The following is a 25,190-nucleotide window of genomic DNA, read 5'->3' on the forward strand; positions in this document are numbered from 1 at the left end:
AAGGGCCAAATTCTGATCTTGTTTGCACCAACATAAACCTACAGTAACTTCACTGTTGTAACTGAGGCCACACCCTACCTCTAAAAATAATTTTGTCCGCACACCTGATTTGTGCTGCTATCAAAGTCAAGAGATACAAATCCATTGGCAACCTTGCTGGATGCATTGTTTATTTTTTTTCTTTTAATCAAGTTACCTTGCTGTTACTGTTTGCTAGGATTACATTAAATTGCAGCAATATTACAAATGACAGAAGAGGAAAAAGCAACAGAATATTTCAAAATCCAATGGAATTTTTTTATGGGGAAATGAATACTACCAGAAACAAATTTGTCACTTGTTGCCTTACTGCTTATTAACTTTAAATGAGAGAGGACGTTTCAAACATTTGGCATGCTGGAGAAGAATAGTTACCTCTGGCAAACACAGTTCCACAATAATAATCCAGTCAATTAGCTAACAACATTAATTAATGAAGTTGAATGCTGACATATAAAAAAACAACAACAAAAAACAGCCCATTGTGAAACATTGAGCACAGTTATTCCTCAGTGGGGGGACCATATAAAAAACTAGAACTTCTTATGTTAATCAGACATTTGAAACCTTTATGTAAATAGGCATACAGTTGAGGTACTAAATGCAGTCAGTCAAATTTATTTAAAGAAGTGTAAGTCAAAAGCTAACAGCACTGTATATTATAAGGAAATGGCCTGATTCTCCTCTCATTAAACTGAAAGTAACTCCTGAACACAGTGGAATTACACTGATGTAAAAGTGGGAGAAGAATCAAGCATGGAATATATGATCTATATATAATATATTGTCCCACAAAATAGAAAGCCTGATCTAAAGGTCAATGAAAAACTCTCACTGCCTTGAATCATATCAATAAGTAAAGAGTATCAGGCTTATATCTTGCGACTAAAGGGGACAACATATACTGGATTAAAAAAACTGTTATGACAAACATCTTTATAAATGTGCTGTTCTGACAAGCCTCTTTTAAAAAGTGGTAAAATAAGTTAAAGGGGTATTACCAAAAAAAAAAAAAAAAATTAAAGTGCAGCTTAACAAATTATTATCCCAATCTTGCAAAAACACTTAGGCATGTGCTTAGGCATGGAGGTTGTAAGATTACGCCCACGTGTAATGTTAAGCATGTGCCTAATGTCTGCAGGATTAGCACCTATTTGAGAAAGTTTAAAAAATCATCATTTCAGTATTTCTTTCTGAGGCAAAATAAATGGCTATACTTGGTGTCTCATCTGTAACTACACTGTATTCATATGGTTATGTATGCTCCATGGTACTATGCATGGAACTGCATGTTTTATGTCGCTCGCAGATTCTTGCTTAAAAAGATTCATTCACATGACACTAAATGTGTTACCTTCATGTAATTATGGTATCACACCATAGAGTAACTGCATAATAATTCAAAGACCTGGTACTTGTATTTGAAGTTTATATAGAAAAGCCAAGTGCTTCATCAGTAATTACAAAACAACTAATCACCATGTACATGCAATAGCCAATGGCTCTGCAAAATAAAGCATTATCTGGATTTTGGGACCTTGTACAAATTATATTTAAGTGTAATTCTTCAAATACTGTTACTGTTCCTTCAGTGTAAGAGCTTGTTCAATCAGATGTAAGCTGTATGACATGTTCTTATTTGCGTTCATAGCTAAAAGCATTCTCAGTATCTCAGTTATTTGTATCTCTGTCATTTCTAAAAGCACCACATCATATGTTTCCTCCATTTGGTCTAATCTTGACTATTGTATATTATGTAGCTGTCATTTTTTTTATCCATACACTTACCATGTATATTTTTTACTTGGTTTGAATAGTGCCAATACATATTTCCCTTGATAAAGCTAGCTTAGCCAAACATTTTTAATTTTCCTAAACACACTGTCTGGAAATGGGGAAAACAACTGCACTGGAAAAATAAGATATTCATATGTAAATATCAATGCAAATCTCCTTATTAGCTTGTCCACTGATCTACTAAATGTGTAATTAAAACCCACAACACTGATTGGCTGTCAGGCTCTGGGTAATCAAATGAGCATTTCCAATAGAGTGAGACACATTGCAGGCTTGAGTCTCAGAAGTGTTGAGTATCTTTAACGCTCACTGAAATCGAGGGGAGTTGAGAGTGCACAGCGGCTTGCAGGATCAAGTCACTAGAGTCCCAACACAGGAAAGCACTCAAGCACATGCTTGCGTCCACCCCTTTTTAGGAAAGTATTTCAGTGTGCGCCTAAGGGCTTATCTTCACGTACAGTACTAGAGTGGCACAGGTGCAGCTTTAGTAAGATGCTCCTACACTGGTGGGAAAGCTTCTCCTGTCGGTGTAGTTAGCTACCCGCTTTAGCAGAGGTAAATTATGTCGGAGGGAGAAGCTCTCCCGCTGACATAGTGCTGTCTACATTTGGCGGGGAGTGAGTATTCCACACCTCTGAGTGACGTAGTTATACTGCTATAGGTCTGTAGTATAGATCTGGCCTTAGTCCCACTGACTTTAAGGAAGTTTTCTGGAGTCAGGGCATCAGTCAGCATTTGCAGATTTTGTATGCAGTATGATCAACTGCAAACCTGAGGAACTGTTCTATATTTGATTTATATTTTTGATTTAAAATGACATCGTCTGATAGGTACTATTTTGACCTTTCTGCAGTCATCCCACATGGTACAATGCCTATAGGAGCCCATGAGAATTTTATTTACATTAGGGTGTGAAGGTCTGGAAATGGTCTGTATATTTTTATTTTCTGAAGAATCTTCCTGATTAAACTTTTTAAAATTTTATTTCTGCTGAGTCAGGAATGCTGAAATCTGCTCAGTTGTTCATTTTGTGAACTAATTCTAAATGTATTGCTTGCAAATTATTTTAAAAAGTCATTATTTTTGGTTCCTGCTTTATTAACCCCTCCTTGTTGCCCATACTGCAATAACTATTGATCCCCCTGTCTCCCAGCATTTCAATGTATATTCAATGAAAATCTAGTGAATGTGAAAAAAAGGAAAAGTTATTAGGTACCTTTCCAGATCTCATAGCTTCTTTAGCCAGTTTAAAGTACATAGCCCTGTTGTCATAAAGACAATGTCCCTTGTCCACAGCAAACAATTACTAGGAAGGGATAGTTCTGTTCAACAGTACTATATATGGCCTATGTTTATTTTATTTAACAGGATAATGTGAGTGCCTGACTTTCTAGTTGTCATACTGAAGTTCATATTACCTCAGCTTAATTAATGTCAAAGGGAATAATGCACATCATTTCACATGGTATCAACCAATGTTAAAAAGGACACATGAAATACAGTGTGCATGTGTCTTATTTTTCATTGAATAAAAAATATATCGATAAATTGCAGATTGGAACAAATGATAATCTAAATTAGGTTTCGGCTGAATCTTTCCAACGAAGATAAAAAAAAGTCACATGAAATGTGACTTACTATGAAAATTTGTCCACAATCTGTTTTTGAATTGCACAAAAATATTACCTTTTCAATCCTATATTAACTCTTTGGTTACTCTCTGCTTAATGACAGAAAGCATCCTGCTTTGCAGATGTGGTGAATGGATATAGCTGAAATCCATGACTGACTCATAGTTACAAGCAATATTGTAAAACACACACTAGCTCTGTTTATAATTGGAACAAGCTTTTAAGGCCATTTGTTAACTAATAGCCATGGAATGAACCTGTACTGTCAACATACTATATGTTAATTTTTCATCCAGATAGTCCAACCTCTTTCTCACTAAACAGTATTTGAGATAATGTAAGGATGCTGTGTATTGCTTCAGTGTCACAAATGTCTTATATTCTCTTCTGTATGTCATTCTTATTACTGGTATTCCATTCTGGCATTCTCCTGGTTTTAGCTGTTTGGAAGTTTTCATGGGATTATAGTATATATATGTTTGAAGCATCATAGACCCTGAGGAGTTTGCTTCAAAACTGGTATCAGCTATGGCTCATAGACTTTTTTTGTGAGTTTTGGTGTCCGACTTATTTTGTTGGATATAACTGATTTGAAAAAAAAATATGCTCTCAGCTACAAGGGCATACATTAAAAGTGAAAGGAGTTAACTCTGAATTTATACCCTTTTATCCGACAATTGGGCACAGTATGTTTGTTTTTGAAATCTGGATGCATAAAAATGTTGTTACAAATATAGGCACTAGTCTTGCCATTGGATTAACTCTTATGGGTCTCCCTGCAGGTGCAAGGGTCTGCACGCATTAGGCCAACTCCAAGATCTGAGCTTATAACTTAAGGCTCAGTCCTTATGTTTTGCAACTCCCATGTGATTTCTTCTGAGTGGAAGCACTGCACAATCAGTTTATCCCAGAGCTCCTGTGAAGAGCTTCCAAAAATCTTTAGCAATGATTTTGCTGCTTTATACTGTTCTTAAAGACATTCAAAATACAGCCCCGAGGCCACAATTAAAACCGGGACAAATGCATTGAATGTCTACACAGGAGATGCTCTTATCCATTGAAAAAGCTCATTCTGGTTCAGCTGGCAAATATATAGCGGTGGTGTAAATTGCTAGCCAACTCACTAGTAGCTCCCAATAGCTGAAAAGGCAAAGAACAAAAGCCAGAATTATAATGAAACTGACCTATGCATACATTTTCATCGTCCAGCTCTGCAGAAGCATTTCTGAAGTAGCCCAGCCTGCATAACTCACAGTGCTGCCCTCTAGTGTTGTGTTTACAGCTCACGCAAATGACTGTATTTATCAGCTCGATGTAACTGCACCGGTTGGAGTGGCCGAAGCATTCACAGTCTTGCAAGGAAGAACAGAAATGTATACAAAATGTATACAGTAGCAGAGTAATAGCACATTACATGCTTGGTTAAAATGAACTATGCATAGAAGATGAATGGTAGCACATACATGTTAGTCAGTGTAACACATTGACAACAACAGATGTCTGATTGGCATGAACATGACATCTGTTTCAGGCAGGTTAAAATGATCAGACATTCATGACTCTGAAGATTGCTTCTCCTCAGTAGATCTGATGGAAATGAAGCATTTGCAGTTGTAAACCTTTCAAGGGTTTTGTAGGCTCAGTTTACAAATGCATATCTTTTGCACATTTGAGATGGAAATAATCAAAAACACGTGCAAAACTTTCCTACACTTAAAAAAATTACGAAATGTTAAATACGTAGGACAAAATTGTCAAACTTGGGTGCCCAAAGTCAGGCATTTAAATCCACAGTTAAGCACCAAAATAAACCAGTGTGATTCTTAGAGATGCTGAATAAGCATAACTTGTGCTTAAGTAAATAAAAGTTGTGGATGTTGAATACCTATGAAAATCAGGCTATTTCACTGAGGCGCATAATGGTCCCAAATTTGATAATTTTGGCCAGCTTTCCTAAAACAATTAACTTATAAGAACAGAAAGGAACAGAGATGAGTGCCATTTAAATGCCTGTTAAACTGCCATCCTGAGTCAATACCCAACCTATCTTTATACCAATGACAACACTTTTAGCATTTGAAAAATATCATGGAAAATTCTTCGGTTTGTGTAGAATAGGAAGAATGCTTACCATAGCCATCTAAAGTGTAGTGCCCACTTTAGCAACTATAATTGTATCGAAAAAATATAACAGGCATTGGAATTCTGTCATCTTTTATAAAACCAATTTCTGGCTTGGGCACAAAAAAGTCATCCTAAACTTTTATTAGCAATTTTTGTTGTTGTTCTAAGTAAGCATGACACATAAGGCTAAGATGTCTGTTCAGCTTGTCCTTAGCTTTTGTAATGACCTGATAGCAACACAAGATTTCGAAGCAGTCCTGACCCTTCTCTCTGGTCTAACAGAGACTCTGTGGTCTGCTATCATGGCATAATTAGTTTCCGGGATGAGGACACCAAACATACTGAGCCTACAATCAAGCCAGCTGGCCAATCAATGAAGTCATATTGTAGGTGGATTCGGAAGAAATAATTTACCTTGCTTTGCCAACTTCCAACCAGCAGTTGTATAATATCAGATCATTAGGTAATAAAAGTGTGTTCATTATAAAGGGGAGGTAGGGAATCTGACTGTATGCTTGCTAACATCTATTAGTGAGCAGAGAGGAAGCTAAAGAATGTGCTATGAATGACTGCAGAACTCACCCACATGGCCCTGCGATCATAGAATCAGAGAATATTAGGGTTGGAAGGGACCTCAGGACGTCATCTAGTCCAACCCCCTGCTCAAAGCAGGACCAATCCCCAACTAAATCATCCCAGCCAGGGCTTTGTCAAGCCTGACCTTAAAAACCTCTAAGGAAGGAGATTCCACCACCTCCTTAGGTAACCCATTCCAGTGCTTCACCACCCTCCTAGTGAAAAAGTTTTTCCTAACATCCAACCTAAACCTCCCCCACTGCAACTCGAGACCATTACTCCTTGTTCTGTCATCTGGTACCACTGAGAACAGTCTGTAACCTTTCAATACAATAATATCATAACTCCTTACAAAGCCAAGAAAAACAAAGCTGCATAAAAATTCATTAAATTGTTGTAACAGAACTTTGTCCTAAATATAGTTTGGACTAAAGAAGCACATCCTGTAGTTATGGCTGACTCAGTTCTCTCTCCCGCTCTCACACACACTCTCAGACAGACAGACATATCATAGTAGCTGATTCCGTGCACTTGTTCTTGTTTCATTAGTACTAAAGAAAAAAATGAAACTGTGTCTTGTACTTAACTACACTAATATGGACACTGATGCTTTTATTACATGAGAGAAATAGCTTTGTGAGTTAAGGGGTCTCCTGTCAACCCAGCTACCACCTCTCGGGGAGGTGGAATACCTACATCAATGGAAGAAGTTCTCCCGATGGTGTAGATAGCATCTTCACTAAGTGTTCCAGTGCTGTATATGTAGCCAAGCCCTGATAGTTTACTACATTAAGGTTAGGTGAAGATTTGGGAACCTTGGCCATTAGACTGATAGTGTTACTTGATATAAATTAACCCCAGAGACAATCTACTGTCTGATTAAGGTGGAAAATGAAAGAAACAACCCCTGCCTCTTTATCATTAAATAAGATAATTGCTAATACAATAATGAGCGTGCTGCCTTGGCCTGTAGCCATTGGGCTTGATTTTTATTTACATTAATTCCCTTTCACACTGCTCTGGTGCCCTAAAATGGGCTTATATTGTGAAAATGGTGTAATGGGGTCTTCATGTAAATGAGAATCAGGTAATTTCTCCACTGGTAACATTAGGCCAGTTATCACAGGAACATAGTACCTAGAATTGCATGCTACATCATACAAGCTGGGACGATAAAACAAAGGTTGGCAGAATTCAATTTTTGTTTTTGATATTTTTGGTGGATAATATCAATGTTCATTTTAAAGCATTGTTCATGTTTTTATCAATTTAAATGTTCACAGCTGGAAATTATGGGGATGAGTATCAGACAATGGGAGGGTCAGACAATATCTGTTTAATGGTAGTAGACACTGAGATTCCAAAAGTTAAAACTTTATATGCATTAAAACACAAATTGTCAAAATCATGTCAAAATATACACAGTAAATATCGTTATATCAAACTTTAATAAGTTCTTAAGCAGCATTTTTCTTACTTTGCTTATCTGTATATTTCCATTTTTGTTGATGGATTTTTTTGTCTGTGTGTGTACAGTGACATTGAAGTTTATTGACATGTGCCAATAAAAATTTAATCTGTCCAAGTCTAAAGATAATGCATATCGCTGCTGTTGTGGCTTTCTCACCTTTCTGGCATAGGAACAAGTGAGTCATACTAACCCTTACACAGAAAGGCCAGAGTATGACATTATCACCTTCTGATCAGTATAGGCTGAAATACAACTTTAGTTTCTTAGACACACAGCTCTGTCTGGCAGCCAAGGCAGAATTCCATCATAGGCAAAGCCATTCAATCACTGATATAGAAGGGGGAAAAGGTGGTAAAAGCTAGGGTGCTAAAGCACTAACGAAAAAAATATGAGAAGTGCTTAAAATGTTGACATATGCTGCTTTCAGTTTTGAGCACCACATGTCAGAAAAGACAGACAAATTAGAGAGAGTTTAAAGCTGAGTAACAATAAATGGTAAATGGTTTGGAAAATAAAATCTCAGAGGAAAGGTTAAGATAGGTAGGTATATTTAATGCAAAGAAAAGGAGTGCAGAGATCGTCAAGACCAGATTTGATAACCATCTCTCTCTGGATGAATCAGGAATTATGTCCCTTATCAAGATGCAAAGGGATGAACGAGATGACACATTAGAGGTGCTTTTCTATAAAAACAATCCCAATATTGTAAAACAATATTGTAAAATCAAGATACAATTGCACTTTAAAGGAGATGCATAAAATAATATCAACCATCAATCATTTTATTCTTCTCCACTTCTAGTTTTAATACCTCTCATTCCTTTATGAGGAAATGCAGCTATGCATTTACATGTGTGAAATGATACAGGCCTGTACTATGGAGGCTAGCTCCAGCTCAGGCTTGAACCATTCCCACTGAAACTGTCACATGAACAGTTGTAGAGGTATATGCAAGAGAATCATAATTTCTGAAAAAAGACATTCCTTAGGTGATGCGTGAGACACCTGTTGTTTCCATATTTTAATTAGCAGAATACAAGACTCTTTCAAGAAGAGAGAATTTTTTTGAAAAGTCTCATTTTTTCATTGCCTGACAAATCTCTCTCCCTCTTCCTCCACTACACACTAGCAAAAGACAAACAAATTAGCTTTTCATTATAACTTTCGAAATAAGCTGCTTCAGTTTCATAACAAACAGTATGGCTCATTATCAGTTTCATTAACTGGGTCAAACTTAATTCAGATTTTTGTTAAATAAACCTATGCCTTAGTAACTCATGTTTCATGAATAATGAGGTGTTGATAAGAATAAATGAGAAAAAACAAAACACCTTTTATACATACACCAGACAGATCAAATGATGAGGAAAATCAACGGGGGAAAAAGTTCTCAGATGGATTTCAGACTGTGAATGACAGATATTTAGCTGCAACAGCTTGACTTTAAGTCATCAAGACAATACTGCTATCCTTTCAAAATGCCAATAAAATTTCACTATGTTTATATTAAAATCATATCTGTTGATATGTAATGCAATGCATGCCTATAAATGAAGTTTGTACTATATTAACACACAATGGAGATGTATGGTATACTACCAGTGCAATAAGACACTTTTTTGAAAATCGTATCATTACACCAGATGGCATTTATGTTTTATTCTAGAGAATATGAACAAGAGATGGTTTACATATTGCCTGCCCTCAACTAATCCGTTTACATTTCCTCATTTACAGTCTATGTAAATTAGTGACAAAGATAATAGTTAGGCTAACATGTTAGTTTTCTAAACAATAACCTGGACTGCCACATTCTAACTCACATTTAATTCTTTCAAAAAACAAATGCTCCACTATTTTATATCCAAGCAGAGATTGTCTATGAGGCATATTTATTCTGTTCTTCACTATGGCTTATGTTGTTTGTGATACTTAATGCTTCAATTGCTGTCAATAAACATGCTTCACCAATAAACTGATAGGTACACTTCACAGATATTCCAGATTCATACAGTGCAATGTTCTCACAACACAAAACACTAGGAAATCACTGTATGAATCCAAGAATTCCTACCTCTCTTGTGGTTTGCAACTTGAACAGAAGAAACAGTTGACAAAGATAATTTGGGAGCAACTGGATAGGTTTAAAAACATGAACAATAAATTAGAAAGGTATCATATAGGAACAAATAAAAAAGCTTAAAAATGAATTACCTTAGTCACTACATTTTTAATTAGCTTTAAAAAATTCAACATAAGTGAGTATTTTTTAACTATTGTTTGCTGTTCTGAAAAGGAAGGTTGATATTGAGGTGAAAATGAGTGAAACACTATCAATGATTAAGGTATTGGAAATGATAATAATTTGAAGGGTTTTAAAAACAAGAAGGAGAGACCGTTTTAATATCTGCATTTTTATTTGGCTTTGGCTCAGATGTTATACATGACCTAGGGAGTTTCTTCCCAAGTCCATAATTACTGACTATACAATACACCTCATGGTCTGTATAGTTTTTATCAAATTTATGTACAGATGTTGTTCTAATTGTACTATAAAGAAAAGCATAATAAATAATGTGCAGGTATGGGCATCATTCTGTAATCAGGATGTACATATATTATACTTCAAATACTGGACTCAAGGATCTTAATTCTGATAAACGTTAAACTCTTAACAATATGCTCCAAACAAGTAATCTAACCACAAAATATTTGAAGTTTTTTGTGCTTTGTGTTCTCTCCTAACATGTAAAAGCTAAATAAAATTTTCATGTGTGTGGGAACAATGCATAATCTTGTACTGCTCAAGATGCATTGTGAAGTGATGTTAATCACTTGCAGTATAATTTGTTAAACTATGAAATGCTTTAGAAATGCTAAGTGTCATTTTGTTGAGGATGTTTTGATTGATAATTCATATGAATAACAAACTGAACTTTGCTGCTAATCCTTAAAGAAAGCAGAAGAGCAGAGATAAATTTGTTTCTCTTCTTTAAGGAACACATGCAGAAACTTGGAAAATATAACATGGACTAGCTGATTAAGATTATTCTATTTGTTAGTAACCTATGTGTATCTAGGGCAGCCTCAGTTTCATCACCATGATCAAGGACTAATACTGCAGTCCGTACAATATAACTCCCCAGCAAATTGCTAATGTATTTTGTTTAGCTTAACAGCTATTTCCTGGATCTTCCTCTTGCTCATTTCCTCCTCCTCCATCTGTATTCATTAGAGTTTAAAAAGAACATCCTGTGCATAACCATGGCAAGCTGCAGGCCAGAGTTCTGCAATTCTGGGGGAAGGGTGCAAGGGAGATTGGGGAGAGCAAGGGGATTTCATGTTAAATAATGAACGGGTTTACATCTGATTGTCAAATTTGTAGCATGCAAGCTAGTATGAACACAAATTCAAATGGAAAAGCATTTTACTTTATATTTTATTACTCTTAAAATCACTCTATCCCTTTCTGCAGTAATCATCATGCCACAGTCTGTCACTGTAATTTTTTGTGTGTCATTGGAATTCAGATGCAGAAGTATTGCACTAGGGATTTCAGAGAGATTGCTGTCAATGCTAGAGGAGATGTAACTTTTAGACCACAAAGAAAAATACTTAGAAACATCTCTTCTGTGACCTGACCTGCTTAAAAAAAAAAATGGAGGAAAACCCAAATTCTGAAAATATTGTATATAAGATTGTTAAAATAAATTCCAGGAGACTATGGTCCAACTGTCTTCGACTATGCAGCTGAGCTCTGAATACAAATGGGAATAACATTCATTTCACTTAAGAAAACAAAGTGAAAGAGAGACATTAAGAAATGGGTTTGATGTAGACCATGGAAATCTTTGGCACTCAAAAGTCTTGAAACTGTCTCATAAAGCAAACTGCGATGTCTATACAATTCCAGGCTTCTCCAGAGATTCACTTTAAATTTAATCTATGAAATTGCTTACAACTTTGGTGCCTGCTTTTCCATACTTTTTGCAGTAGTGTTTCTAGTCCAGAATCTGTATATTAGAAGAAGCCTTTTTCATGTAAAATTTTGTTTATGCTAATTCTCATTAGATTGGTTTTGACAATACCATTACTTAGTACCAACAGAAAAAGGAGCTGGATTATTATTATTTTTTGCAAACTTGTGGGATTTTATTAAAGCAATTTAAGTAACTTTCGACCAGTAGGAATTTTACAGAATCCTACCTTGATTTGGTTTAGAAACCTCAAGGGAAGAAATATTCGGCCATATCCTATCAAACTTTGGTGGATCTGCATGCATCAGGAAAAATCAGGATTTGTTATTTACATACGTGATATTGTTCTAAACAGAGAAGTGTATGGACAAAGACATAAACCACAAACATCTGCTACTGGACTTGTCTATGATGCACTTGAACAATACGTGACTCCCACATTGAACAAGAACAAGCAATTGATGATTCCCAAAACATTGAATGGACATTAAATACTGTATATAGCAATTTATCTTTCAGGATTTTAGATATTAACTTCAGTGTTAAGAATATATACTGGAAAGATATATATATTTTTAACACTAATCACAAACCAGGAACCTTTCTGTTTATGCTATTATTTTAAACCTAGCGTCCAGAGATAAAATGACAATATCATACAAATACAGTAATTTCTTACTATAACATCTCATTTTAAGGACTTTAAATCTACAAATACTTACATAAAAAGAAGCTTCTACTATCAGCAAGTTATATTTACTAGGGGAATGGGTTATTTGTTCTCACTTTTGTGTATTGTATCTCTTTCCCATTGCCCCATCAATATCTTATATAGCTTAATTTCTTTTAAATAAATAAGGAAATTAAATTTTTCTTAAAAACATTAGATAAAGCAAAAGATTTCTGAATTAGTTGGGTAGATTCCCAAACCACAGATTTCCCAGTAAAAGGTGAATCCCCCTTTTCTTCGTCAGATGCATCAGTTTACACATATTGGAAGTGCATTGCAGCAGCCAATCGGAAAGGGAGCACACACAAGTGAAAGGTATCAAAAACCTGTATTTGTAGAGGTAGAAAGATCACCATAGCACTTGATGAAAGAGTGGCTAGAATTGTATGCACCTGTGAGATAACTTCCCCTTTTCTAGAGTACTGACTTTTATGGCTTTTATAAATTACTTTATTTGGTCTTGTGTTTGAATAATTGAGTATTGATCTCACGTGTTAAGGGACTGTGAAAATAGTCTCTGTATGTGATAAAAACAAATAAAAATAAGAGTGAGGTCTGGATAAAGAGAATAGGAATCTCCTAGCTGTCTTACCTGTTGCCTTGATTGGACCTTATCCTTTTACTCTCCTAGCCACTGTGTAATAATACATCAAAAATCTTTGAGACAGACTAAAGTTACATTACAGATACGAAGTGCTACTGGCAGAATGGCTCTCTTCTTGGCACTTGCCCTCCAAAAATACAGAATAGTAAGGTGGCCATCAGCTGAAATGGCCTAGGCATTACCAGTAATAACATCATACTATGTCAAAGCTCAAAGGAAATCTGCACAACACTTTCAAAAGATGAACTTAGGAGCTTAAATTCATAACTTTGCTAGATACTAAAAATCATGGACTGAATAGACACACTGGATTTATGGGTTACTACAACTATCCCACTACAACTCTATCCTGCTAACAACCCCCCTTCCAGCTGCTTTCCCCCCTTCCTTTCCTCCCTATGACTGGAGGAGTGTTAAAGGGCAACAAAAATGATTAGGGGTCTAGAACACATGACTTATGAGGAGAGGCTGAGGGAGCTGGGATTGTTTAGCCTGCAGAAGAGAAGAATGAGGGGGGATTTGATAGCTGCTTTCAACTACCTGAAAGGGGGTTCCAAAGAGGATGGCTCTAGACTGTTCTCAATGGTAGCAGATGACAGAACGAGGAGTAATGGTCTCAAGTTGCAGTGGGGGAGGTTTAGATTGGATATTAGGAAAAACTTTTTCACTAAGAGGGTGGTGAAACACTGGAATGCGTTACCTAGGGAGGTGGTAGAATCTCCTTCCTTAGAGGTTTTTAAGGTCAGGCTTGACAAAGCCCTGGCTGGGATGATTTAACTGGGAATTGGTCCTGCTTCGAGCAGGGGGTTGGACTAGATGACCTTCAGGGGTCCCTTCCAACCCTGATATTCTATGATTCTATGATTCTATGAAAGGGCTACTTTATCTTAAATGGCCCCTTGAAATATATGTTAAGTATGCTAAACAATCTGTTCCACCTTGTTTTTAGCTGTGACATGAGTACCTTTCCCAGACCTGAAGAAGAGCTCTGCGTAAGCTCAAAAGCCTCTGTCCCCAACAGAAGTTGGTCTAATGAAAGATATTACTTCACACACCTTGTTTCCCTAAAGCTCTGTAATACATTTAAGACCAGCCCTATGGAGTATCTGCCACTGACTAAAATATACTGGGGAGGCAGGGGAGAGATAGCTCAGTGGTTTGAGCATTGGCCTGCTAAACCCAGGGTTGTGAGTTCAATCCTTGAGGGGGCCATTTGGGATCCGGGGCAAAACTTGGGGATTGGCCCTGCTTTGGGGGTTGGACTAGATGACCTCCTGAGGTCCCTTCCAACCCTGATATTTTATGATATGCCTAATCAGAGCAATTCTTACTTGGAGACACATATTTTCAGTCTCTTGTCTGAATGAGACTACTAATCACGTAACTAGAGATATCAACCAATTTACAGTTCTCTCGGCAATATTGCTGATAGCAGTACAGGATGTTCATGCTCAAGTAGATTATGAAAGCTTGTTTCAAGAAAACCTATTTAAGCTACGGACCCTATATAGGGGATGAACCAGGTTAGAAAATACAACTCTAAGGACCTTCCAAATTTATTTACAGTAAGATGAGTTTGCCAAGGGTACACCCAAGAAAGTGATACATATGTATTTGTATTATAACTGATTGAAGTAATTTTGAACGTTTTTGTGCCTGGAGGTTACTCAGTGTTCAGGCAGATACATCTGATGTATACAAGTAAATATAAACTTTCTGGACCTTGGTAATGTAGCTAATGCACTGACTGGTTTAATTTTCCTACTTAGAAATTTTTCCTTCTCTTCTAGGAAGGTCTTCTTTGACTACTCTATGATGAGTAGGTTTATTTTGTTACCTCCCTGTCTATTGGTGGAACTTGTCATCACCAAGATTTTCAATTTCTCAAGAAGAGTCTTTGTTCTTATCTTTGAAACCCAAGGTTTTATTTTCTGGATAATATTTTTATTGCTCTATCAAAACTTCCTTGTGAGACTTGCCTCACAAAGAATATAGACTGTCCTCATTATCTGGTATAGACCCTTAACATCCACAGGTTAAAGGTTTGTTTTGATTGGGCTTGAGTGTGTTAGGGCCTTATTCCAGGATGTGAAAGTTATATTATTTTATGTATGTTTAAAAATGTAGATGTTAATTCTAGAAATTAAGCTTTTAAGCCAACAGGATCCTTCTATTATGTATTTTATTGTGTCTGTGGCTTTATGCAGTAGGAGCACATTCCTGTAATTGCATATTTTCCTGTGTAGTTAGGTTCTCTCTTACCTCAATTGTAGAAGAGTTTTTGAGTCATCAAAGGAGCCCACTGCATGCATACTGTAAAAGCCAGATACTGGAACAGATTAGTCAGCCTCTGAACAGCCACCAGTCAGACTCCTTTAATAGGTTATTTAATAGCCAGTCATTCATTTACAGCAATTTGTGAAAATCTTTTTTTTTTTCCTGAGTTACTAATAGGCAGGCCTTTTCTACATTGGGCAATTGACTGGAAGAGATATATTCCAGTATAGCTCTCCATGTGGGCACTTTAAATCTGGAATAAAAATCACATTGTTACAAAAGAATTACTTTGTGGTTGAATAATTTATCCAGAATACGGTGACTTTTATTTCAGAATAGTGTGTCCACATAGGGGCTATTTCAGAATAGTTCACTCTACAATAGCTATCCCTCTGTCAATTTTCCTGCATAGACAAGACCTAACAGTAATAGTTCTGAGAACACAGGAGGAGCAAAGTTTAGCTTAAAAGGAAAGCTATGGAATTGTGATCTCTGAAAGTACATTTTGAATACATCTTTTAAAAAATGTAGGTACTTTAGGCACATTTAAGTGTAGAGGGATGTGAGACATGTAGCTTAGCAGACAATCTATTTTAAACATTACTTGGAAAAAAATTCTGTACTGCTGGTTAATCCATCCTGCAACATCTTGCCCAGGTAGTAAGGAGAAAATTATTGTATGATGCTTAACAAGTTTATAATCACTTACTCATAGACTTAAAGGCCAATAGAAATTTTCGCTATTGCTTTTCTTTTCACTGGATTCTTTTATAACAATGTTAGAACAATCTGTAGTGCTAAAGGAAGGGAGGGAATATGTATCAAATGACCACTGGAAATCAAAATTTGGACCAACTGGCACAGTATGGTCTTAATTTGGGAGGTTTATGTGAAATAAGTTGGTAGTTTCAGCCCAATTCCAACTGGATGGATTGGAACACAAAAACCACTGCCACAGTCAGCAGAAATTAAGCATCATCCTTATTGGCTGTTTCAAGTGGCCAAACACTGAGTTGACAAGGTAATTAAACTGTGCTCTCAATCCAAGGTGCTATCCTTCCAGAGCAACACTGAGGAACGTTGTTAATGGAGTGTGTGAAAGAGGATATTACTGCTCCATGTGCTATGCATGTTCTTTGCCTAGTCAGAGTATTTGTCTCCTAAGCTAACAGTATTACACAAAGATTGCATTTGCTTACAATTATTAATAAAATAATTAATAAAAAGCAGTCTTGAGTTTAGTTCACTCTGAAGATTGACAGGGGCCACTTGAATGACCAAGTGATCATTTGACTGGTACATAATAGCAATGACACAACTGTCCGAGAAATTGAGAATTTTGTGATTGGGGAAAATTTGTTTAAAAGTCTTTACTTTTAAACCATTTTTATTTAAAAAGTAAGAAAAGCATGAAGGCTAAAAAAATCACAATCCAATTTCATTTAAATCATTCCAAGCTGAAGTAAAGCACCTGATCATTTAGGCTTGGCCCTGCCACTGTCTTCTTAGACTGTAAGTTCAGTTAAAGGCATGTCTCTTGTAGTGCATATGTAGAGTGCCTCGCACAAAGGGGCCCTGTTCTCATTTGGAGCCTCTGAGTGCTACTGTAATACAAATAATTAATAAATGAAAGTATATGCCACTCCTATTTAAATCAGTGGAAGATTTGTATATGAATTCCTGGCATAAATGGGTATAATTAGATCAGGTGATATTTTATCACCACTCTCGGGGAGTAAACTATGACAAGGACAGTATTTCACACTCATTGTATTTCTTATTTCAAATCAGGGTGATGCCTACCTCATGCAAGAAGCTTACCTTAGGGATGAAATCAACTTTTTCTCACAGGTTAATAGAATACTATAGAATAAAACTGAGCAAAAAAGAAATGTTTCAAAATTTAGTCTAAATCTCCCTCGTTTTAGAAATTCAAAAATTTAAAATTAAAAAAATGTTAACCAGTGCTAGCTAGACTATTTTTTTGGGCAATGTAAGACATTTCATACCTCTTCCTTAGACGGATGAAAATACTGCATTAAAGTGGAGATGGAGTTGTTTTATTTGGCGTGGAAGCTCCTCAGCCATAACAGCTTTTACAACTGTTGGAAGAATTTGAATTGAATTAGTGGCTTGGGTGTCCAGCTATTCTCTCACAGAAAGAGAGCACGCTTCTGCAGAAATGGTTTCAATGGGCCCCGATGATCCTGTGGTGGAAAGTTTTCATAAATCAGAAAAAATCCACTGTTTCTAACAAGCAGGCTATCTGGGTCTCTTCAAACTCAACAGGCTTGATGACATTTTCTGGTTACCTAAAGGAAAGTAGTAATAAGAATACATAGTAGATCTAAATAGTTCATGGAGGAGGAGAGCTCTAAATCTTTTCCTATGGAGTAGAGTTATTTTGGTCTACTACAGAACTGGTGAAATTGGCTGTTAATGTTGAAGACTTGGTATATCAGACTGTGGTGCAGAAGATCTCTCTCTCTCTCTCTCTCTCTCTCTGTAATCAGGATCTGATTTAAAAGTCAGAGAGCTGATTTGGAGAGTTCAGTCTTCTATACTCTATGGAATTCACTGAATATTGTTAGGAAGGAGGAGGGCAGAGGTGGACATGGGGAAAGAGAGGTGGAGAAAAATTTCATATTTTTTTAGTCATTTTAACTATACATTTTTCTGTGGCTTTGTAGTAAGAACAGCCAGCACTGCACAGCTGTCATGGCAGAGATTAAATGCTTGCTGACTTTCTCCAGTGTCTCATCATTTGATTGCTTTTACCTCATTAACAATTAAACTGAAGACAGCAGTGCAATTCCTCCACATAGTGTAGTCAGTTAAGGTAACTGTGACAAACTAACTTTGAAATTAGCTGGAAGTGATAAAGAGTGCACCTTCAAAAATAGTGAATATGAAAAATATTGAAGTGCCATTGGCTGTGTCTACTGGTGGCTAAAGCCAGGCTATTCAGATGTGTTATGTTGGTGGACCTGGTGAAAATAGTTTTTTTTTTTTTTTTTGCCCCCAATGTAAACTTCTGTAGTTTACCTTTCACAGTGTTGTAGCATATAGATTCTCCTAAGCTACTGTCACCCCACATGGGAATTTTCTCTTCCAGGGTGAAGTGGTAGTTAAGTTCCTTTGCTCATTCAGTTTCAGGAAGTGCTGTAAATTGTACAAATTGTACAAATGTGAAATAGATTTGTGATGAGACTTACTGAAGAAATAGTATAAAAGATTCCCAAATTCTTATCACATGGGACATTAAGGTTTTCTTCCAGATCTGGAGTTCAAATTAATGTATTATGCTCTACTTGCACAATGAATTTTTTATATTATAGAAAATCTAATTAGTTAAAGAGCAATTCAAATTAAACTTTTATTTTTGGGATTTAGAAGTATTAAGGCAGAGGGAGCGTGGGGACAAATACTGTAGCTTCCTTGATGTTATGACTATGATGATTAATAACAATGCTTGGCTAAGAAGATGATTAACCTTGTTATTTTATTCACAATTCACACTTGTATCAAACAAAACCCAAATCAGAATATGTTGTTGCTGTGTCAAAACCAACATCTATATAATATCAAGCCAGTTTAAAATGTCTTCAAGGAGAAAAACATCTGAGAGGTCTCTTGACAGGAGAGGAAACTTTTTCCTGTCTCTTGACAGGAGAGGAAACTTTTTCTTTATGTACTAATATATCAACTCAAATAATAATAGGGAAAGATTAATAAACAAGGGCCAAAGTCTGCACTTCATTATGCACGTTGAATCTCCTGCTTAAGTGAATGGGAATTGCATTCAGGACCAGAACTTGGCTCTACAGAAAGGGCTCAATCCTGCAACCACTAAAGTTAATGACAAAAACTCCTACTGACTTCAGTGATGCATGATATCAGGACGGTAATATTTACAGTGATGAAAATAATGGGAGAACTGGAACTCAAGTGTTTGTTAGCAAAAACCTTGGGTAACGTGCAAATTCATATAAGCATATCTGAGACCACTGAAAGAAGTGTTCATCCTGACACTTGCCAAACCTGAAAAATACCCAGCTGATATTTTAAGATTATGAAAGCAATGCATGAAAGTCATGCTGTACAATCTTTAGACTTTTGTGTCTTGAATTGGTTATCCTTCCAAGAGAGATTTCTGTTTATTTGAAATTGGCAATTAGAAAAACAAAAAACAAAACATAAATTTTGATTTACCATTTACCATTTGATTGTCTTGATTGCATCTTGCATTTCAATATATGGTCTGTCGCTAAACTCTGACTCATCTGCCACCAGCAAGCTTCAGAGGTGATAATCACCCACACAAAGCTATTTGCATATCATGTCAATCCTATCCATGTCTAATTATATTCTTTATAACAAACTGTTTAGCATAATTAGTGAAATTATGCTCCACAGGAATAAGGATAGAAGCTTTCCGATAGAAGATTAAACTTTTTTAAGGTCAGGCATTTAGGTACAAGCTAATCACTTTGCTATTTGTTCACAATAAAATACATTTTGATATATTTGCCTACATACAATTATTATTTAAAGTAAGTCTGAGTAACTTTTTGTATAATTTTATAAATTGGATGAAGGCATCACTGATCATAAAAGCTTACATAATTATGAAATGGTTTTGGGATTCATAAATTGCTAACAATCTCACCAATATTTTTCCAGTCATGCCTGAAAAATGCTGTAAAGACCAGCACTGGAATCAAGTATGCTGGAAATGATCAAAGAACCTATTACTCAATTGATAAGACAACAGCAGGTACAAATGACCTTAATGGGAAAGCTCTGGTTTAATTTTTTTTGTTGTAGATGATCAGAAAGGATGTTTACTTAATGACCACTCTTTCTTTGTGTTTAAACTTTAATGATGTGCTGTTTTAATATGAGATGCTTTGAGATCAAAGAGAACGCAGTATTATACATATATGTACGCATAGATAAATATATACATTGTTGATTTTTCTTTGGGCATGCTTTGATCATAAAAGTCTTATGGGTGTTACATGAACATCTGTTGCAGTGACATTTTCTTTGTATGTTGGCAGTTTTGTGTTCATTTTTTCCGTATTAAACTGTGAAAAGCTTGAAGCATACAAAAGCCAATACACCAGTTTATTGTTTCATAGAGGCAAAAAAACGGTGTCATCTGAGAATAATTTCCTGTCCCCAGCCGAGGACAGAAATCTACTATTATGAACACATATAGTGTATTAGCATAGACAAGAAAAAAAAAAGAAGAAATCATGCAGAATCCATTAAAGCAGCCTCAAGTAATTAATCATGTTTGTTTTTTAAGTACTGATTGTAATTCTGTTAAAACATAGTTACATAGTGGAGTAGGACCAAGAAGTCAAGGGGCTCTCCATTGTTTAATGACAATTCTGTTATTTCTATCCTATAGGAAAGGCTGTTAGAAAATTGTGCCATGAACAGCCACTTTTTTCCCCAAGCTACTCAATACTCCTGTGGGGGAGGAGGAATCTAGTGGGTAGGAGCCAAACACTGTAGTCATCTCTTTGTGTACTCATAAATTGGTGCTCATGCTTCATGCATTCCACATGGGCAGGGAAATTTGTTGAACCCTGCCTCATCTATTCAAAGGACATCCATACCGGATATATTTAAGATAAGGCATAGATGTGCTTTTCCTAAGGGATGTTAAACAGAATCTTGTTCATTTTAATAAGTAAATGACACTAATCACCCCACTGTAAAAGTTCATAGAATTCAAAGAGGTCAACAATGCATCCTTTCAGGTCACCATTGATTAAAAAATATTTGAGTTTCCCTATTAAGTATTCAAAGGCCAACATCTGCTGATGCTCAGAGATGGTGAATGTGATGAAGAAGGCTGTATGGAGTGTAAAGTGAAAATCACAACAATGTAGTCCATGCAACACAGTATTGACAAACAGTAGCACAACTGAGCTCCAAAAAGCTATTTTGCCATTTATCCATTTCTGTTACTTATGATCGTAGGATTCCAGAGAATAATAGTTTCATAATCTCTTTTTACTGCCTTTTATTTAGTTCCCTTTTTGGATACAAAATACATGTGCAAATGCAATTGTCAAGATTGTGAAAGTAGCACATCATTGTGCATTTGCAGTGAGGCAAATGTTGAGGGAGACACTAAAGCAGAAAACTTAGACTCTCAAAACTGAAGACTTTCATTGGCAAGTTGTCGTCTTTCATGCTGCTTTGCTATTTAAGGTTGCAAACTGGATGCCATAGGATTAAGCTGGCATCTAAATGGACATGAAACACTACTCTCATTTACAAAGAGGCTAGTTTTGATGGCATTTAACATGCTGTCTAGTGCTTAACAAGTCAGTGCCTAAGCCTGTTCATGCGCTTAAGTAAACTGAACTGATTTATTGAAAGACCTGACCACGCATTTATAAGAAGCAAGGCAGCTGCTTTATCCAAATGATCAGAATATTGCTTTTCAGCCAGATATCAGGTATTGCAAACAAAAAAAAATCTTTTGACACTGCTTAAACTGTGATAGACCTGCATAGTACAAAATCTGTGCCTAACGCCTATGCAAAGCAGAGGCTGTGCAGGACCATTCTTTCACACAGCTACTTGAATGATACCTTTTCTGCTTCAGTGCTTTATTTCTAATTAGCTGTCATTCCATGACCATACCCGCTTACACGTAGGATGGTTTGACTCAAATACCATCTTCTTATTTTTTTGCATTGTTTTTATTTATAATAGTTGATTTTAAAAAAAGGCAATTTCATATGTTATTAGTTGTTTTAAATATTTTAATTTTATACAATAAAATGAATCTCAACAAAGAACCTGTTTATTCTGTTCAAGGCCTGACCTAGAGTCCACTGATGTCAATTGAAAAGATATTCTCTAGTTTAGCTCTATGGCCTGATCACCACTGTCCCTGTCCGGCTTTGGAATCTATGAATCAATGGAAAGACTCTGATGGATGCTCTACATTCACTAACATTAACAAATGCATGTTAGTGCATTCTTCCATTTCCCCTTATATTTATCTATTCATATATGCAGCTTTAAGGGCTCTACTCTTCTTAGGTATTAATAAAGTTTGGTGTTTTGGAAAACGTACTTGGTAATATTTTTCTACCCAATGCCATCCTGATGTTCCAATTTGTATTGCTAACTCTTTTATTTGTTGATCAAGAAGCTGTGTTTTCAGACAGATGTACTTTCATGAGCTACATAACATATTCTCTTTGATCACATAATGCAGTTACATGTAAATGCAGCATGGCAAAGTCAATAATACAGTCCCCTTACCGTAAAGCACATTTCAGTGAAACATTATCTACAACAGAAATGGATGTTGGGAAAATAGAGCTAAGAAGCTGAATAACATAGCAAAGCTATTCTAGATTTGCTTTTTATTACTTACTACCAATACTGGAAATACTGGGAATACCTGTAGAAAAAGAGAGTAAAAAGGGCATAGTTAGCAGTTTACTGTAAGTGTCTAAAAGGCTGTGGCATTGCATCAAATATTTGGAACTTATTTTCTCATACTCTCATAAACTTCAGAATACTGTATCAATTAACAGCTAGAACCAAGCACTTGCACATACATCATCCAAGCCTTCTATTTTTAATTGTAGAGGCTTTGGATTCTTTAATATGAGATTGCAGGGAATTTTTGGAAGGTATTTGTTGTGTTCAAAAATGACATTTGGAGTATTTCTGAGACATGCAGCATTTTTCTGCTCTCATAACTTCATGCAGTTGTTCAGAACAGTTCTGTATTCATACTAAACAGTTATTAGGTTTCTGGTCTGGACAATAAATACAGGTCATGATGTATCAGGTATATCTAGGAAACTGTTTTAATACAGAGGCTCCCCGGGTTACGCAAAACCCCAACTTACGCAAATTCGCACTTATGGAAAAAGTTCCATAAGCCAGAAATAGGATTTTCGAGTTGCGGAAATTTTTGCATAATGTACAGGTATATGTTTCTGACTTACACAAAATTCGAGTTACGCAAGGCTTTCCGGAACGGAATGATTGCATAAGTAGGGCGGTGTCTCTACAGGGATAGATCCATTATTAGCTGCTTCAGTCGGCTGCTGAAATTCATTTGGTTTTTTATTAGATTAACTTTATCTAGCTATCATTTTTTGTTCCTCTTTTACCTGTCAGTTGTCTGGATTAAGCTATGTAATAGAAATTTAATTGAGCAAAATAATACAACACATTAGGTCACTCATATTGATCATGCCCCTCATTGATTTTTCTTCTCTCACTTCAATTCTCAAGTTGAATTAATGTGGGAGAACCACTTTAGAGTGTGACTGGACTTGGTAGAAAATGTGGACATGCAATATTCCTTGCAATATAGTTCTCCTTAGCTAAAGTGAAACATGCCTATGAGACTATTTACAGGCCCACAAGTTAAAGCCACAAACTGCAGATCAGTATTTAAATCCGTGCTTCTTGCATCATCTCAGTTAAATTGTTTGCCTTTTATACGTTTTATTGAGTTTTGATGGCATATTATAGTGTAGAAATCTATTTCTCCATTAGCATCTACTATCCTTTTAAATTTCTTCCTGAAATTCTTAATGCAGAGAAACCGTGGGATGGATTCTGCGACGTTTACTCAAGGGAATGACTTGCAGGAGTATGCATTACTCAGTGTAGACTAGGGCTGCAGAATCAGGCTTATTTGATTATAATTATTTTCATTATCATATATTAGGTAGTAACCTACTGTGCATTATGGCTATATCCTAGGCTCTATCAGATTGTTTACACCAGTAGAGCCTTGGGCTTCTCAAGTCTGCTGAGGATTCTGCCAAGGTGGAACCATCACTGGGGGGTGTAGAATACACAACCGAATACAGGCAGTACTTGGATTTACGACACAGTTGGTTCCTGAAAATTGCGTAGTAAGTCGAAACGTTGTAAATCAGAACGGCAATACACTCTGTTGCAGGACCGAGCATCGTAAAGTCGAAACCAGTGGCCGTAAGTCGAATCAGGGTGCCAATTCAGAAACGTGGTAAGTACTGTTTGTCTTAAGAGGGACGTCATAAAGTCGAGGCCTGCCCGTACAGTCCCCACTGCAATCCGGTTTAGGAGCGTGGCTGGGAGGAAAAGCTGTACATACTGAGGCAGCTCTAAATTATTTCTTGCTTGGGGCCATGTAGCACTACTAGGTCCAGGGTCGGGGAATCATAAATGGCTCCTTTGTGACTCCCCGCCTCAATTACAGATAGGTACTTTTTGGGTACTTGTGAGAATCGTGTCCCAAAAGTTTTATATTCTGTTTGGAAACCCTATGTGCTCAGTCCTGCAAGGTGCAGAGCATCACCTTACAGAAGACTCTCAGCAATTTTCAGGACCGGGCTCCATATGCAAACACTATTTATAAAACAATGTATTTGACTCCTGCTGAGAATAAACTGATATTTAAATGGAAACTCCATCAATGTTTCAAAATTTCAGAATCATGTAATTAGTATCACAGACTACAACACTGATATTTTTAAATAGAGAACATTAAAATTGTATTTATAGAAATAAAAAACCTCTCATTCCACTGCTGCCATATTTTCTTGGAAACAGGGTAACAATGATAGAATCTCTTCCCCATTGTTTTAAATAGAAAAGGAACTCAACTTGGAATACTATTTTTAGATGAGCTTTAGTAACATATATTACCATTTATATGTGGCAGTTTAGTCATGTTTTGAATATGTTTTATTTTCTTTATACACAGATGGGACTTGTACAGATAAAAAGGCAGGTAATATTCTCACAGCTCCCCTGTGAAATGGTATTAAATATTCCCTTTTATGTGTACACACACACACACACAAACAAAAATATACACACATACCCCCCACACCTTCTCTTCCTCTCCAAGGCAAGTTGCAAGGTAGGGAGAGGTTTTCTTATTAATTTGTACTCCTCTTCCTTTACTGTATCT

The 25,190-nt window shown here is 36.2% G+C and overlaps 1 protein-coding gene across 5 annotated transcripts in view; it reads right to left on the reverse strand.

The window, feature by feature from the left end:
• NTNG1 (netrin G1) overlaps positions 1-25,190 on the reverse strand; it is a 210,621-nt gene that overhangs the window by 43,004 nt on the left and 142,427 nt on the right. The window contains exons 5-8 of one of the 5 annotated variants that reach the window (XM_084637070.1): positions 22,641-22,667; positions 11,845-11,910; positions 9,713-9,772; positions 4,652-4,819 (exon numbers count right to left, since the gene is read on the reverse strand). In XM_084637070.1, coding sequence (XP_084493196.1) covers positions 4,652-4,819; positions 9,713-9,772; positions 11,845-11,910; positions 22,641-22,667 — 321 coding nt within the window. The remainder of the gene's footprint in view (positions 1-4,651; positions 4,820-9,712; positions 9,773-11,844; positions 11,911-22,640; positions 22,668-25,190) is intronic. The other 4 variants (XM_084637067.1, XM_084637066.1, XM_084637068.1 and 1 more) reach the window with 4 other exon arrangements.

The sequence above is a fragment of the Lepidochelys olivacea genome, assembly GCF_965140295.1.
Source record: "Lepidochelys olivacea isolate rLepOli2 genome assembly, chromosome: 8".
Taxonomy (NCBI): domain Eukaryota; kingdom Metazoa; phylum Chordata; order Testudines; family Cheloniidae; genus Lepidochelys; species Lepidochelys olivacea.